We start from the raw sequence: 18,344 nt of genomic DNA on the forward strand, positions 1-18,344 counted from the left end.
GTGAGTGTGACAAAGGTAAACTATCCCTCCTTGTCCTTCTGGACCTGTCTGCAGCCTTTGACACAGTTGACCACTCCATCATCCACCTAGTCTCTCCACCAATGTCTAGCTGGGTGGGACTGCACTCGCCTGGTTCCATTCTTATCTATCTAATCGTAGTCAGAAAATCTCCTGCAATGGCTTCTCTTCCCACTCACGCATCATTACCTCTGGTGTCCCCCAAGGATCTGTCCTTGGCCCCCTCTTATTTCTCATCTATATCATCATCATAGGCGGTCCCTCGTATCAAGGATGACTTGCTTCCACGCCAAAAAGGGATGCATTCACAGATGCTTCAATGAAGGACCTAATATTGCAGGTCCCGAACTACATATTGAAGGGTGGAATTTTTTTAACGTGATGTGGCCGTTGCACACCAGCCACCACACGGGCTTGACAGAGCTAGGTCTTGGTCCAGTGGCAAGGATTAACCAAGACGACTGGAGACCAGCTCTACTGTATGGACCTAGTGCGCACACATATTGCAGTGTGGGCTGGCCCGTGCTGCCCCTGGGCCCTCGTCTTTTCTGGGCCCCGAACTCACACCCTCTCTCACATCCTCCATCTCCCCCACCCTCCATCTCCCCTTCCCTCTCTCACTCCCTCTCTCCTCCTCTCCCAACCCTTCCCTTCCCCCCTCCTCACCTTCTCTCCCTCCCCCACACACCCTCTCTCTCACACTCCTCTTCCCCCTCCCTGAATCTCCAAATGAGGGCTCCCTCTCTCTCTCCCCGCCGAGCCCCGATCTCTCAGTGTGGCTGCGCTTGGCTGACGTGCACCATGGATTTTGCCAGGAGGGAGACGAGGGTAATGACTAGGCCCTTTGGAGATATCATCCGAAAACACGGAGTCAGTTTCCACATGTACGCTGATGACACCCAGCTCTACCTCTCCACCACTTCTCTCGACCCCTGTTTGGTATCTAAATGGTCAGATTGCTTGTCTGACGTCCAGTACTGGATGAGCAGAAATTTTCTCCAATTAAATATTGGGAAGACCGAAGCCATTGGTCCAGAAAGTCCTCTGGGGGGTTTTCCCACGGGCAATTGCTTCCTCGCTGGATATTTTTCAAATTTACCTGGTGGTCTCGGAGGCGCCCTGATTTCCGATGGGAGGCCTTCTCCTCCCATGCTACGAAGCCCGCTCCCGTGCAGAGGGTCGCAACGCAGAAGATGCAGTCACATGTGACTGCTCAGCCAATCAGGTCAGTATTTCACAGATTCCCATTAATCGCACTGAGACTCGTGTATCTACAAGTTCTCAGTGCTATTAATGGGAACAAAAGCAATCACACAAAATAATAAAAAATAATAAACAGACCACACATACTTAAAATTAGTTGAAATTAAAGTTATTATGTCTTATAAAAATAAAATATTTTCCCGATTTTTAAAAAAGTTTTTAAAATTATGGTTAAAAATAAACTTACCATTGTGGGGAGGGTTTTTAGAATAAAATGTGTTTTTATAACTTTATTTTAAAATGTTTTTGTGTATTTTTAAACACTTGCACCTGTAAATGTAGGCTAATACACCAGCTTTTGCAGGTGCAAGATTTTTGAGGACATTTGCTGGGCAAGCTATCCGTAAATATCGGAAATCTTGCCCTGCAAATGTCTTCACTCCTGATCTGCAGATGATCTGTCAAGCTAGAAACTTGACTGATCGGAAAAGCCGGTTTTCAGCGCATGCACATTGCACGCTGAAAACCGGCTTTTCTGATGCCTTCACAGGTCCATGGAAACTTCGTATGGATCCGGGACATCGGAATTCCAGCAACATTATCTTTGGTCCCCGCCACAAACTGCGGTCCCTAACCACTGACTCCTTCCCTATCCCTAGCATCAATCCGAGGGTGAACAAGACTATTCACAACCTAGATGTCATATTTGACACTGAAATGAGTTTCCAGCCACATATCCGCGGTATAACTAAAGCCGCCTTTTTTCACCTCCATAACATTGCCTGCCTCCGCCCCTGCCTCAGCTCTTCTGCTGCTAAAACCCTCATTTGTGCCTTTGTTACCTCGAGACTTAACTACTCCAAAACACTCCTGGCTGGCCTCCCACATTCTACACTACGTAAACTTGAGGTCATCCAAAACTCAGCAGCCCCTGTCCTAACTCGCACCATCACGATCACCCATCACTCCTGTGCTTTCTGACCTACATTGGCTCCCAGTTAAACAACGCCTCGATTTAAAATTCTTATCCTTGTTTACAAATCACCTTATGGCCTTTCCCCTCCCTAGCTCTGTAACCTTTTTCAGTCTCACAACCCCACAAGGTGTCTGCGCTCCTCAAATTCTGCCTCTTCAACATCCCTCATTGTAACTGCTCAAGCATTGGTGGACGTGCCTTCAGCTGTTTGGGCCCTAAGCTCGGGAACTCCCTCCCTAAACCTCTCCGCCTCTCTACCTCTCTTTCCTCCTTTAAGATGCTCCTTAAAACCTATTTCTTTAAACAAGCTTTTGGTCATATGTCTTAATTTCTTCTTTTGTGGCTCGGTGTCAAATTTATCTGTTTTGTCTTGTAAGACTGTTGTGAAGCGCCTTGGGATGTTTTACTATGTTAAAGGTGCTTTATAAATAAAAGTTATTATTATCATCACAGAAGACAGTCTTCAGCCAATTCGATTCACTCCATGTGATATCAAGAAACTGCTGAGCTAGATACAGGGAAGGCTATGGGCCCCGACAACATCCTGGCTATCTTGTTGAAGACTTGTGCTCCAGAACTAGCAGTGCCTCTAGCCAAGCTGTTCCAGTAGAGCTACAACACTGGCATCTATCCAACAATGTGGAAAGACCTGGACGACATTAAGGCTTGGGCTGATAAGTGGCAAGTAACATTTGCGCCACACAAGTGCCAGGCAATGACTCTCAGAACATAAGAAATAGGAGCAGCAGTAGGCCCTACAGCCCCTCGAGTCATTGCCATTCAATAGACCATGGCTGATCATCGAACTGAACTCCACTTTCCCGTCGAATCTCCATATTCCTTGATTCCCCATGACTCCAAAAATCAATCTATCTCACCCTTGAATATATTCAGAGACTCAGCATCTACAGCCCTCTGGGGCAAAGAATTCCAAAGATTCACAACCCTCTGAGTGAAGAAATTGCTCCTCATCTCAGTCTTAAATGGCCTACACCTTATCCTGAGACTGTGCCCCCTAGTTCTAGGCACTCCAGCCAGGGGAAACAACCTCCCAGCATCTACCCTGTCAATTCCCTTCAGAATCTTGTAAGTTTCAATGAGATCACCTCTCATTCGTCTAAGCTCGAGAGAGTATAGGCCCATTCTACACAATCTCTCATCATAAGACAACCCTCTCATCCCAGGAATCAATCTAGTGAACATTCGTTACACCGCCTCCAAGGCAAGTGTATCCTTCCTTAGATAAGGAGACCAAAACTGTGCACAGCACTCCAGGTGTGGTCTTACCAAGGCCCTGTACAATTGTAGCAACACTTTCTTACTCTTATACTCCAAGCCTCCTTGCAATAAAGGACTACATGCCATTTGCCTCCCTTGCTTGCTGTACCTGCATGCTAGCTTTCTGTTTCTTGCATGAAGATACCCAAATCTCTCTGAACACCAACATTTAAAAGTTTCTCACCATTTAAAAAAGTGAATAACCTCACATTTCCCTACATTATACTCCATCTGCCACTTTTCTGCCTACTTACTTAGTCTATCTATATCTCTTTGTAGACACTTTGTTTTCTCCTCACAGCTTACTCTCACAGCTAGCTTTGTATCGTCAGCAAACTTGGATACCTTACACTCAGTCCCTTCGTCTAGTTCATTAATATAGATTGTAAATAGCTGAGGCCCCAGCACTGATCCTTGCAGGACCCGACTAGTTATAGCCTGCCAACCTGAAAAACACCCATTTATCCCGACTCTCTGTTTTCTGTCCAATCCTCTATCCATGCTAATACATGAGCCCTATCTCCAACAAGAGAGTCTAACCACCGTGCCTTGCCATTCAACGGTATTACCATCGCCGAATCCCCCACCATCAACATCCTGGGGGTCATCGTTGACCAGAAACTTTACTGCACCAGTCACATAAATACTGTGGCAACAACAGCAGGTCAGAAGCTGGGTATTCTATGGCGAGTGTCTCACATCCTAGCTCCCCAAAGCCTGTCCACCATCTACAGGAGTGTGATGGAATACTTTCCACTTGCCTGGATGAGTGCAGCTCCAACAACACTCAAGAAGCTCGACACCATCCAGGACAAAGCAGCCCGCTTGATTGGCAGCCCATCCACCACCTTAAACATTCTCTCCCTCCACCACCGGTGCACGTGACCGCAGTGTGTACTGTCTACACGATGCACTGCAGCAACTCACCAAGGCTTCTTCGGCAGCACCTTCTAACCACACAACCTCTACTACCTAGAAGGACAAGGGCAGCAAGCACATGGGAACATCATCACCTGTAAGTTCCCCTCCAAGTCACACACCATCCTGACTTGTAAATATATCGCCGTTCCTTCATTGTTGCTGGGTCAAATTCCTGGAACTCCCTCCCTAACAGCGCTGTGGGAGTACCTTCACCACACGGACTGCAGCGGTTCAAGGCGGCGGCTCACCACCACCTTCTCAAGGGGCAATTAGGGATGGGCAATAAATGCCGGCCTTGCCAGCGATGTCCACATCCTATGAACAAATTTTTTTTAAAGTTACCTCCTCACAAAATTCAACTAATTTCATTAGATATGACTTATCTTTATAAAATCATGCTGGCTCTCTCTGGTTCATGTTTGTCCAAGTGCTCAGTCACTCTGTTCCCAATAATAGATTCTAGTAACTGCCCCACAACAGATGTTAGACTAATGGACGTATAATTTCCTAATTTACTCTTCTTTAATAGTGGAATGACATTAGCAAATTTCTAATCCGTGGGCCAATTCCTGAATCTTGAGTGTTTTGGAAGATCATGACTAGAGCATCTATAATTTCCTCAACTTCTTTTAATACCCAGTACCTCTCAACCCTCGGAGTTTTTCAACTTTAGTCTCATTCTATTACCATTTTTTTTTACTTATATTAAATCTGTTAAGTTCTTCCCCTCAATTTATTTTGACTTTGTATCGTATCTCTGCACTTTATCTTGGTCCTGTGAAGGCAGACACAAAGTAAGTAGTCAGCAAGTCTGCCATTTCCTGATTTTCAATTACAATAGGACCTGCTTCTACCTTTAAGGGTCCACATTACTTTTAGTCACCCTCTTTCTCTTAATATCCTTGTAAAATCCTTTAGTGCTGTCCTCGATATCCTTCGCAATTCCTTTTGTTTTCATATTTCCATTTTGAATCTCTTACTACTTTGTTAGTATCCCTTTATATTTCTCCTAGACCACCGCTGCTCGACTGTTCTTTGCATTCGTATGAGCCCGTTTTTAGTTTTATACTATATCTCACATCCCTTGTGGATCAAGGTTGCATCATTACGGAAGTAGACATCTTACCCTCTCTGGGTAGTTACAGGTCTCGTATTATACCAAATACTTTTTTTGAAAACCTCCCATTGTTTGTCTGTTAATTACCAGTTGCTGTTGTTGTTATATTCTAGCCCTCTACTTCTAAATATTCCAACAACCTTTCTGATTTTTTTATTGAACCTGACTACTACATTTTAGTGATCTGACCCAAAGGTGGAGGAGGAGGATGCACAGCACCAGAGAGTGGGCTCAGCTCCACTTACAATGGGTTAGATTGATTGGACTGTAATCTGCCGTGTTGCAATGGAAACAGCCTGAGCCTTGGGAGCTGTACGTGGGACGGGCCCCAGGCTGTAGTTGGTGCTAAGCGATATGTGTGTGCTCTACGTCCGTGCAGCAGAGCAGGTCTCCAGTTGTCCTGGTTTATCCTTGCCACTGGATAAAGGCCTAGCTCTGTCAAGCCCGTGTGGTGACTGATGTGCAACGGTCACCACACGTTAAAAAAATCCACACACAGGCCACTTCCACCCCCTGGCGTTCAGGACTGGAACATCGGGTCATAGAAACATAGAAAACAGGAGCAGTAGTAGGCCCTTCGAGTCTGCACTGCCATTCAATATAATTATGGCTGATCCTCTATCTCAACACCATATTCCTGCTTTGAGGTGGAGGATCAGCCATGATCATATTAGTCCTTCATTGAAACATCTGTGAACTCATGTGGCAGCAAGTCATCCTCGTTCGAGGGACCGCCTATGATGATGTCATTTAGAAGGAGGGAAGACAGAGTTTAAACTAATATGGTAGGGGAAGGAAAAAAAATTAAATGAAGTGGCACCAGAGTAAAAGGGACAAAGCATAGAAAAAAATTAGAAAAGCATATCAGAAGAAGGATGTAGTCTGAAAAATAGAATGTTAATTAAACTTCATGGGAGATCCGTAGAAAGCCCAGAGAAATGGCGTAGATAATGTATGTCATGTTTGTAACCTTCACATAACTGTAACCAATATGTAACAACACTGTACACTGTATACAACTGTGAAATACACACCTTGACCACAGGGGGTGAACTTGTGGGAGACACTCCTTACCTGGTCAGCCAGGTACTTAAAGGGAGGTTCCACGCAGGCTCAGCACTCCTTGGTCCGGGGAATAAAGGTGCAGGTCATGAGTGACCTTGTCTGCAGTATATGCCTCGTGTGAATATGTTCTAGAGTTGAGAACTCTACATCTGGAAATCACTGAATCACAAGGATGGCCACTGGTAGCACAGAGGAACGTTACTGTGTGGGTGAGGACTGGGACGATTTTGTGGAGCGACTCCAGCAGACCTTTGTCACAAAGGACTGGCTGGGAGAGGAAGCGGCTGACAAGCGGAGGGCGCATCTACTGACAAGCTGCGGGACAAAAACGTATACGCTGATGAAAGACCTGCTTGCACCTCTCAAGCCGGCCAACAAGTCCTTTGAAGAGCTCAGCCAGCTGATCAGCGAACACCTGAAACCGGCGAGCAGCGAACACATGGCCCAGCACCGGTTCTACACACAAGGCGTCGGGAAGGGCAAAACATCTCGGACTTCGTTGCAGACCTGAGGCGCTTGGCCAGCTTCTGTAAGTTCACAGACGCCTGCAGGGGGGAGATGTTAAGGGATTTTTTCATGGAGGGCATTAGTTGTGCCGGTATTTTCAGGAAGCTTATTGAGGACAAGGACTTGACTTTGGAAAGGGCAGCTTTGATAGCTCAGACCTTCTTGGCGGGGGAAGAGGAGACCAAGATAATTTATGCACGCAGCCCTGATTTTAACATTGCGATGAACCAGGGAGTTAATGTTGTAAAAGTGATACAGAACCCCGCAGGCAGGCAAGGGCAATTCGACACCGCCCAGGCAGACAGGCAAGGGCAATTCGACACCGCCCAGGCAGCAACAGACTCTAGGGTGGGACAGCAACAGAGACAATGGTAGGAGAATCGACACTTCACGCCATCAAGAGGAACAATGCATCCCGTGATGGGACAATTGACACCCACCACCAGGGTGCTTAGAAACAACCAAGGGAACAATCAGAGAGGAATGCCTGGTAACAGCCCCTTTGTGAACAACAATCTCAGCCAATGCTGGAGGTGCGGGGTAGACCTACTGCTAAAAGCTGCAAGTTCCAGCAGTTCACCTGCAGGAATTGTAATGCCAGAGGACATTTGGCTAGAATGTGCAAAAAGGCTGCAGCGAGGCTAATCTATGAAACAGAGGAATCAGACGAGGGGTCTGCAATGCAGGATGATGCCTGGGGCAAAGCCATGGATGCTGAGGTTCAGAGGGTTCATGTGGCTGATGTCCGCAGCTCATACACCAAAACGCCACCCATGATGATGAAAGTTTTATTGAATGGCATGGAGCTGGATACGGGAGCCAGCCAGTCCCTTATGAGCGTCCAACAATTTGAGAGACAATGGCCACACAGAGCTAGCAGGCCCAAACTGGAACGCATTGACACGCAGCTATGCACGTACACCAAAGAAATCATCCCAGTGCTGGGCAGTGCAAACCTGGTGGTAACACACAATGGATCACAGAACCGCCTGCCACTCTGGATTGTTCCGGGAAATGGCCCCATCCTTTTGGGAAGGAGCTGGCTAGCCGAGATGAACTGGAAATGGGGAGATGTGCACGCCATTTCATCTGTGGAGCGAAGTTCATGCTCGCAGGTCCTACAAAAATTCGGGTCACTGTTTCAACCTGTTGTCGGAACGTTCAAGGGCACCAAAGTAGTGATACACATCACCCCGGATGCCAGACCAGTGCACCACAAAGCCAGAGTGGTGCCGTATGTGATGCGTGAGAAAATTGAGAGTTAATTGGACAGGCTGCTCAGAGAGGGCATAATTTCGCCCGATGAATTCAGTGAGTGGGCAAGTCCCATCGTTCCTGTCCTTAAAGCGGATGGCTCGGTCAGGATCTGCAGTGGCTACAAAGCCACCATCAACCGAGTGTCACTACAGGACCAATACCCGCTCCCGAGAGCGGAGGACCTTTTTGCCACGTTGGCAGGTGGCAAGCTGTTCACTAAGTTGGATCTCACTTCGGCCTACATGACTCAGGAACTGGCTGAAGAATCCAAGCTTCTGACCACCATCACGACGCGCAAGGGACTATTCATCTACAACAGGTGTCCGTTTGGCATTCGTTCAGCGGCCGCAATCTTCCAGAGGAACATGGAAAGCTTGCTCAGATCCATTTCCGGCACAATCGTATTCCAAAACGACATCCTAATAACGGGTCGAGACACCGAGGAACACCTCCACAACCTGGAGGAGGTGCTACGCCGACTGGACCGGGTAGGCTTGCGGCTGAAAAAGGCCAAGTGTGTGTTTTTGGCCCCAAAGGTCAAGTTTTTGGGCAGGAGGGTTGCCGCAGACGGGATCCGGCCCACTGAATCAAAAATGGAGGCGATCCGCCGGGCGCCCAGGCCCGGCAACACATCGGAGTTGCGATCGTTCCTGGGACTTTTGAACTATTTTAGGAACTTCCTGCCTAACTTAAGCACATTGTTGGAGCCGTTACATGTGCTCCTGCGTAAGGGTTGTGACTGGTTCTGGGTGGACTGTCAGGAACGGGCTTTCAACAGGGCGCAGAACCTGCTTTGTTCTAACAAACTGTTGACTTTGTATGACCCCTGTAAAAAACTAGTTTTAATATGCAATGCGCCATCATATGGGGTTGGGTGTGTGTTGCAGCAGGGAAATGACAGGGACGACTACAACCGGTGGCTTATGCCTCCAGGTCGCTCTCCCAGGCAGAGCGTGGGTACGGCATGGTCGAAAAGGAAGCACCCGCTTGCGTTTACGGTGTGAAAAAGATGCATCAGTATCTCTTCGGCAGACAGTTCGAGTTAGAAATGGATCACAAGCCTGTTGTCCGACAGCAAGGCGGTCAATGCCAATGCGTCAGCTCGCATACAGCGATGGGCTCTCACGCTGGCTGCGTATAACTACACCATACGGCACCAGCCAGGCAACCAAAATTATGCTGACGCGCTCAGCAGGCTCCCACTGGCCACCACCGAGGGGACGTCGGAGCAAAGCGCTGAGATGGTCATGGCCGTTGAGGCTTTTGACACCGCAGGCTCCCCCATCACAGCCCGCCAGATCAAACTCTGGACCAACAGGGACCCCCTCCTATCCATGATAAAGAAATGTGTCCTGACCGGGGATTGGGCGCCCTCACACGGGGCGTGCCCCGAGGAGGTCAGACCATTTCAGAGACGGATGGATGAGCTCTCCATCCAAGCCGACTGCCTGCTATGGGGCAGCCGGGTAGTCATGTCCCAGAAAGGAAGGGAAGCATTCATCAGGGAACTCGACAGCGAGCACCCTGACATAGTGCTAATGAAGGCCATTGCCCGGTCACATGTATGGTGGCCGGGGATTGACTCAGACCTGGAACACTGGGTTCGCAGATGCACGACGAGTGCCCAGCTGGGCAATGCCCCCAGGGAGGCCCCGCTCAGCCCGTGGCCCTGGCCCACCAGGCCATGGTCACGCATCCACGTGGACTATGCAGGCCCATTCATGGGGAAAATGTTCCTGATTGTAGTCGATGCATACTCGAAATGAATCGAGTGCATCATATTAAACTCGTGCACGACATCCATCACCATGGAGAGTCTGCGCACGGTTTTTGTGACCCACGGCTTGCCGGACATTCTGGTCAGCGACAATGGCCCGTGTTTCACCAGCCATGAATTCCAGGAGTTTATGTCGGGTAATGGCATTAAACACATCCGGACAGCACCGTTCAAGCCGGCTTCCAATGGCCAGGCAGAACATGCGGTCCAAGTCATAAAACAAGGCATGCTCCGTATCCAGGGACCCTCTCTTCAGTACCGCCTAGCGTGCCTCCTGCTGGCCTATAGGTCCCGCCCGCACTCGCTCACGGGAGTCCCGCCAGCGGAACTCCTCATGAAACGCACACTCAAAACGCGGCTGTCCCTCATTCACCCAAGCCTGGCAGACATTGTTGAGGGCAAGCGGCAGTCCCAAACCGAGTGCCATGATCGAAACTCAAGGGGGGGGTGTATAGAAATGGATGACCCGGTATTTGTGCTTAACCATGCACTAGGGCACCGTAATTGGTAAAGTGGGGAATAGGGTCATAGTGGTCAGACTAAACAATGGGCAGATATGCCGCAAACATCTGGACCAAGTAAAGAAAAAGTTCAGCATGGACACTGAGGAACCTGAAATAGACCATGGGATGTCAACCACACCACTGCCAGGGAAGAGCAACAAGGACAGTCAACAGCATGCACAGTCCCTGCGGCCAGCCCGGACAGGCCGGAACCAACTCAGGCGACAGAGACGCATGCCACTGCTCAACCACCAGAGCCATCCACGAGAGAGCGTCGACCGCCTGAAAGACTCAATCTTTGACCCAAAGACATTGGGGGGGGAGGTGATGTCATGTTTGTAACCTTCACATAACTGTAACCAATATGTAACAACACTGTACACTGTATACAACTGTGAAATACACACCTTGACCACAGGGGGTGAACTTGTGGGAGACACTCCTTACCTAGTCAGCCAGGTACTTAAAGGGAGGTTCCACGCAGGCTCAGCACTCCTTGGTCCAGGGAATAAAGGTCAGGTCATGAGTGACCTTGTCTGCAGTATATGCCTCATGTGAATATGTTTTAGAGTTGAGGACTCTACAATCTATTTGCTTCATTGGTTCTTTGCTTAAGAATTCATAGCAACACATTGTTATTAAGAACTAGTTGGTTTATTAGCAAAGGTTTAACAATCACACTGAAGTTAACCAGTTCATCCACCAGACTTACAACCGCCTGCCTCATCGTGGATCGCCTGAACCCAACTGGCTGGGGTTTTATTGAGTTTTGTGAATAGCACATAACTGGCTAAGCCACTCCCAACTCTGAGCATGTTCACAGGTGCATACATTACAGTGTAAGCAGAGCTTTTGCGGATCTTCCGTCGAAGTTACAGTGGCGGTTCAGGAGAGCTCCAGCCGAAATTCAATTACTGAGAAAAAAATTGGAGACAAAAGGAACAAAGAGCAGAGCACTGGGACAGGAAGCAGAGTGCTGAGGCTGAGTTTGAGTATGGAGCAAAGCGCTGAGGCCGGGAACTGAGCACTGGTTGGAGAGTGGAGTAGTTATATCTGACTAGACCCTGATAACCACATGACCGATAATGGAAATGAAGAGACACGAGTGGACACAATGGGACAATTTTATCTGTTTGCCACAATGACAGCAGATTTTCACTGTGGCAGGACTTCTGCCTACGTTTTGTCTGCACCCATGAACCCTTCCAACTTTCTGGAGTCGGTGAAATTAGACTGATTAGGGAGGGTGCCGGAACCATTTATGATGTCTCTGGGGTACTTGCCTCAGGTGAAAACGGGAGTGAAATTGCTGCAGTGTAGGTGCCAGCTAAAAGTTTAGAATTTTTGTTTCTTGTACTTTAAATTTGCAGCTTTAACTAATGCAATCGATTGTCTTAGGCAAAGAGGCCTTTTAAAATGTGCATGGCAATGCTGCACTCCAGGAATGCACAGTGGCCAGCACTGCGGAGGCTCAACTGACAGGTAGTATGTTATCCTGCCATTTGTATATTATTATAATATGCCCACCCATGCACCCATGTTTGGGCAGTCTGTCAGATGGCAGGGATTCGGTGGATCAGCTCCACGCCTGACCTTACTCCCCTGGTTGTCCAGGTTACGCGAGACTAAAGAGGAACATCACCCCAGTCCTTTTTTAATAGATAAATACATAATAAATAAGACTATATAAAACTGTAACTTGGCAAAAGCTTATGAAGTAATTTAAGTTCATTTCAAAAACCTGCCGCCCATCCCCCAAATTTTTTTATATATCATCTATCAAAATCGATGATTGAAAACTGTTAAGCGACATAAAGACTTCCATACCTGTATAACTCTCTTGCGGCTTTTGGGATAACTCCTTCAGCTAACTGTGGCTCAGAAGAAAGAGTGAAGTTTTCTTCAGAATGTGGCCCCAGCATAGTAAAAGTCTTGCCACTGCCCGTCTGCCCATATGCCATGATGCACACGTTGTATCTAGAACACAATAATAGATTGTAAGGAGTTTGGGGATTTGAAAAAAAATCATTGTTACATTTGATCTTTGAATATTCCACTGTCTGTCACAACAATGAGATAAGTACATTTAAAATAAAAAGAGGGAATATATTAAATAAACTAATCAAACTCAGAGAATAAAATCCCTGGATTGCATCCACGCATTTTAAAAGAATCAAGGGAAGCGATAGCAGAGGCATTACTACACATATTTTAATAATTCGTTAGAAAAAGGTGCAGTGCCAAAGGATAGCTAACGTAATACCTATACTTAAGAAGCGGGATAGAACATGGCCAGGGAATTATAGACCAGTCAGCGTAACATCGGTGGTAGGAAAAATAATGAAATCCCTATTAAGGGAGAAAGTGGAACAACATCTAGAAACCAAAAATATAATAACGAATAGTCAGCATGGATTTCAAAAGGGAAAGTCTTGCTTGACCAACCTAATCGAATTTTTTGAAGCGGTAACAGAGCGAGTAGACAATGGTAATGCAGTAGATGTAATTTATCTAGATTTTCAAAAGGCCTTCAATAAGGTACCCCATAATAGACTGATGAACAAGGTCAGAGAATGCGGAGTCAGGGGACAAGTAGCAGAATGGATAGCTAGCTGGCTTCAAGTCAGAAAGCAGAGAGTAGGGGTAAAGGGTAGCTATTCACAATGGCAGAAGGTGTACCACAAGGATCAGTTGTTCACAATTTGCTTTAAATTTGCTGATGACACCACATTTGGGGTGATAGACAATACTGAGGATGACTGCAACAAATTACAGGAATTACATTAATAAACTTGCAGAATGGGCATATAATTGGCAAATGAAGTTCAACACAGATAAATGTGAGGTATTACATTTTGGTGGAAGAATAGGGAGGTCACTTATTCGCGAGAGGCGGGAGTTCCGGGGATCGGAGAGGCCTACAAAAGGTCAGTGAGACCAGGAGCAGCGCGAGTTCAGCGAGAGGTGGGAGTTCCTGGGATCGGAGAGGCCTACAAAAGGTCAGTGAGACCAGGAGCAGCGCGAGTTCAGCGAGAGGCTTGTGCAAATACAGGAAGGAGGCAAAAAAGAAGTAGAAAGAAACAGAAAGGTGACGTCACAGCCAAGGGGGTAAGTGATTGGCTGGTGATTGGTGAGTAGTTTTTCTTTTTTCTCTTCAAAAACAGTGAGTAAACTTTAGCATTGTTGTTGCCAATTTAAGTGTATCTAAGGGTTAAGTCATGGCAGGAGAGCTCGGTCACGTGATACGCTCCTCCTGTAACATGTGGGAACTCAGGGACACTTCTGGTGTCCCTGATGACTACGTGTGTGGGAAGTGTATCCGCCTCCAGCTCCTGACGGTCTGCGTTGCGGAATTGGAGCTGAGGGTGGATTTACTCTGGAGTATCCACGATGCTGAGAATGACGTGAGTAGCACGTGTAGCGAGTTGGTCTTACCACAGGTGAAGGGTCCACAGCCAACTAGGGAATGGAAGACCAGCAGGAAGAGCAGTGCAAGGAAGGTAGTGCAGGGGTCCCCTGCGGTCATCCCCCTGCAAAACAGATACACCGTTTTGAGTACTGTTGAGGGGGATGACTCATCAGGGGAGGGCAGCAGCAGCCAAGTTCATGGCAACGTGGCTGGCTCTGTTGCACAGGAGGGCAGGAAAAAGAGTGGGAGGGCGATAGTGATAGGGGATTCAATTGTAAGGGGAATAGACAGGCGTTTCTGCGGCCGCAACCGAGACTCCAGGATGATATGTTGCCTCCCCGGTGCAAGGGTCAAGGATGTCTCGAAGTGGGTGCAGGACATTCTGAAAAGGGAGGGTGAACAGCCAGTTGTTGTGGTGCACGTTGGTACCAACGATATAGGTAAAAAAAGGGATGAGGTCCTACGGAGACGAATTTAAGGAGCTAGGAGCTAAATTAAAACGTAGGACCTCAAAAGTAGTAATCTCGGGATTGCTACCAGTGCCACGTGCTAGTCAGAGTAGGAATCGCAGGAGAGCGCAGATGAATACGTGGCTTGAGCAGTAGTGCAGCAGGGAGGGATTCAAATTCCTGGGGCATTGGAACCGATTCTGGGGGAGGTGGGACCAGTACAAACCGGACGGTCTGCACCTAGGCAGGACCGGAACCAATGTCCTAGGAGGAGTGTTTGCTTGTGCTGTTGGGGAGGAGTTAAACTAATATGGCAGGGGGATGGGAACCAATGCAGGGAGACAGAGGGAAACAAAAAGGAGACAAAAGCAAAAGACAGAAAGGAGATGAGTAAAAGTGGAGGGCAGAGAAACCCAAGGCAAAAAACAAAAAGGACCACTGTACAGCAAAATTCTAAAGGGTCAAAGTGTAATAAAAAGGCAAGCATGATAGCTTGGTGCCTCAATGCAAGGAGTATTCGGAACACAGGTGAGGGCTCTGAGCTAGTTAGAATGGGTGAGAGCTCAGATGAACAGGATCCCAAGAAAGAATGCAAAAGGAAGGAGGCAACAGTGCAGAGTAGCACTGGGGTAAGTGTAAACCACAAGGTGATCGGAAGGGACAATATGTATGAATATAAAGGGGCTGCAGGAGGGGGTCAAAACTAAAAATTAATGTATAAAACTAGTATTAAAACACTTTACCTAAACGCACGCAGCATTCAAAATAAAGTAAATGAGTTGACGGCACAAATCATTACAAATGGGTATGATTTGGTGGCCATTACAGAAACATGGTTGCAGGGTGGCCAAGACTGGGAATTAAACATACAGGGGTATCTGACAATTCGGAAAGATAGACAAGAAGGGAAAGGAGGTGGGGTAGCTCTGTTAATGAAGGAAGATATCAGGGCAGTTGTGAGAGACAATATTGGCTCTAATGAACAAAATGTTGAATCAGTGTGGGTGGAGATTAGAGATAGTAAGGGGAAAAAGTCACTGGTGGGCGTAGTTTATAGGCCCCCAAATAATAACTTCACGGTGGGGCGGGCAATAATCAAGTGAATAATGGAGGCATGTGAAAAAGGAACGGCAGTAATCATGGAGGATTTTAACCTACATATCGATTGGTCAAATCAAATCGCATGGGGTAGCCTTGAGGAGGAATTCATAAAATGCATACGGGATTGTTTCTTAGAACAGTATGTTACAGAACCTACAAGGGAGCAGGCGATCTTAGATCTGGTCCTGTGTAATGAGACAGGAAAAATAAACGATCTCCGAGTAAAAGATCCTCTCGGAATGAGTGATCACAGTATGGTTGAATTTGTAATACAGATTGAGGGTGAGGAAGTAGTGTCTCAAACGAGTGTACTAATTTTAAACGACAGCAAAGAATGACTAAGAAAGCAATAAAGAAAGGAAAGATAGATTACGAAAGTAAACTTGCGCAAAACATAAAAACAGATAGTAAAAGCTTTTACCGATATATAAAATGGAAAAGAGTGACTAAAGTAAATGTTGGTCCCTTAGAAGATGAGAAGGGGGATTTAATAATGGGAAATGTGGAAATGGCTGCGACCTTAAACAATTATTTTGCTTCGGTCTTCACAGTGGAAGACACAAAAACCATGCCAACAATTGCTGGTCACGGGAATGTGGGAAGGGAGGACCTTGAGACAATCACTATCACCAGGGGGGTAGTGCTGGACAGGCTAATGGGACTCAAGGTAGACAAGTCCCCTGGTCCTGATGAAATGCATCCCAGGGTATTAAAAGAGATAGCGGAAGTTATAGCAGATGCATTCGTTATAATCTACCAAAATTCTCTGGACTCTGGGGAGGTACCAGCGGATTGGAAAGCAGCTAATGTAACGCCTCTGTTTAAAAAAGGGGGCAGACAAAAGGCAGGTAACTATAGGCCAGTTAGTTTAACATCTGTAGTGGGGAAAATGCTTGAAACTATCATTAAGGAAGAAATAGCGGGACATCTAGATAGGAATAGTGCAATCAAGCAGACGCAGCATGGATTCATGAAGGGGAAATCATGTTTAACTAATTTACTGGAATTCTTTGAGAATATAACGAGCATGGTGGATAGAGGTGTACCGATGGATGTGGTGTATTTAGATTTCCAAAAGGCATTCGATAAGGTGCCACACAAAAGGTTACTGCAGAAGATAAAGGTACGCGGAGTCAGAGGAAATGTATTAGCATGGATAGAGAATTGGCTGGCTAACAGAAAGCAGAGAGTCGGGATAAATGGGTCCTTTTCGGGTTGGAAATCGGTGGTTAGTAGTGTGCCACAGGGATCGGTGCTGGGACCACAACTGTTTACAATATACATAGATGACCTAGAAGAGGGGACAGAGTATGGTGTAACAAAATTTGCAGATGACACAAAGATTAGTGGGAAAGCGGGTTGTGTAGAGGATACAGAGAGGCTGCAAAGAGATTTAGATAGGTTAAGCGAATGGGCTAAGGTTTGGCAGATGGAATACAATGTTGGAAAGTGTGAGGTCATCCACCTTGGAAAAAAAAACAGTAAAAGGGAATATTATTTGAATGGGGAGAAATTACAACATGCTGCGGTGCAGAGGGACCTGGGGGTCCTTGTGCATGAATCCCAAAAGGTTAGTTTGCAGGTGCAGCAGGTAATCAGGAAGGCGAATGGAATGTTGGCCTTCATTGCGAGAGGGATGGAGTACAAAAGCAGGGAGGTCCTGCTGCAACTGTACAGGGTTTTGGTGAGGCTGCACCTGGAGTACTGTGTGCAGTTTTGGTCACCTTACTTAAGGAAGGATATCCTAGCTTTGGAGGGGGTACAGAGATGATTCACTAGGCTGATTCCGGAGATGAGGGGTTTACCTTATGATGATAGATTGAGTAGACTGGGTCTTTACTCGTTGGAGTTCAGAAGGATGAGGGGTGATCTTATAGAAACATTTAAAATAATGAAAGGGATAGACAAGATAGAGGCAGAGAGGTTGTTTCCACTGGTCGGGGAGACTAGAACTAGGGGGCACAGCCTCAAAATACGGGGGAGCCAATTTAAAACCGAGTTGAGAGGGTTGTGAATCTGTGGAATTCTCTGCCCAAGGAAGCAGTTGAGGCTAGCTCATTGAATGTATTCAAATCACAGATAGATAGATTTTTAACCAATAAGGGAATTAAGGGTTACGGGGAGCGGGCGGGTAAGTGGAGCTGAGTCCACGGCCAGATCAGCCATGATCTTGTTGAATGGCAGAGCAGGCTCGAGGGGCTAGATGGCCTACTCCTGTTTCTAATTCTTATGTTCTTATGTTCTTATTACTTGGAGGGTGCGAGTCTAGGTGGGATAGAGGAACAAAGGGATCTCGGAGTACAAATACACAAATTGTTAAAAGTTGCGCACAGGTTAGCAAAGCCATAAAAAAAAACAAGCACTTGGATTTATTTCTAGAGGTATAAGGCTAGAACTCCCACTTTTTTGGCATGCTTAACGCCCACTTAACCGCACAAAATGGAAATTGGTGGGCATTTTTCAGAAACTTATTGCTGAGCGTTACTTTCCCCATGTGCATAACGCCGAAAAAATATATTACCGCCCGCCTACTTCTTTTGGGTGGAATCAGCAAGATGGACGATTTCAACGCCCATAATATCATCCAGCGTTACTTTCCACACGGAATTAACGCCCGGCGACTGTTTTTTGTCATAAAGAGCATATATTAGCGGCCATGGAGATTGCTCATCGTCAATTTCACCACCTCGCCCTGTACACACGCAAGAGGGACTTGATCAGCTTCCCTATGACCAGGGAGGCACAGAGTGAGAGAGCTCTAGG

At 46.9% G+C, this 18,344-nt stretch overlaps 1 protein-coding gene across 1 annotated transcript in view; it reads right to left on the bottom strand.

Annotated features, from left to right (window-relative positions):
• Positions 1–18,344, bottom strand: part of kif25 (kinesin family member 25) — a 227,842-nt gene that overhangs the window by 89,115 nt on the left and 120,383 nt on the right. The window contains exon 10 of the mRNA XM_070891009.1: positions 12,450–12,599. Coding sequence (XP_070747110.1) covers positions 12,450–12,599 — 150 coding nt within the window. The remainder of the gene's footprint in view (positions 1–12,449; positions 12,600–18,344) is intronic.

This window comes from Pristiophorus japonicus, chromosome 9, assembly GCF_044704955.1.
Source record: "Pristiophorus japonicus isolate sPriJap1 chromosome 9, sPriJap1.hap1, whole genome shotgun sequence".
NCBI classification, from domain to species: domain Eukaryota; kingdom Metazoa; phylum Chordata; class Chondrichthyes; family Pristiophoridae; genus Pristiophorus; species Pristiophorus japonicus.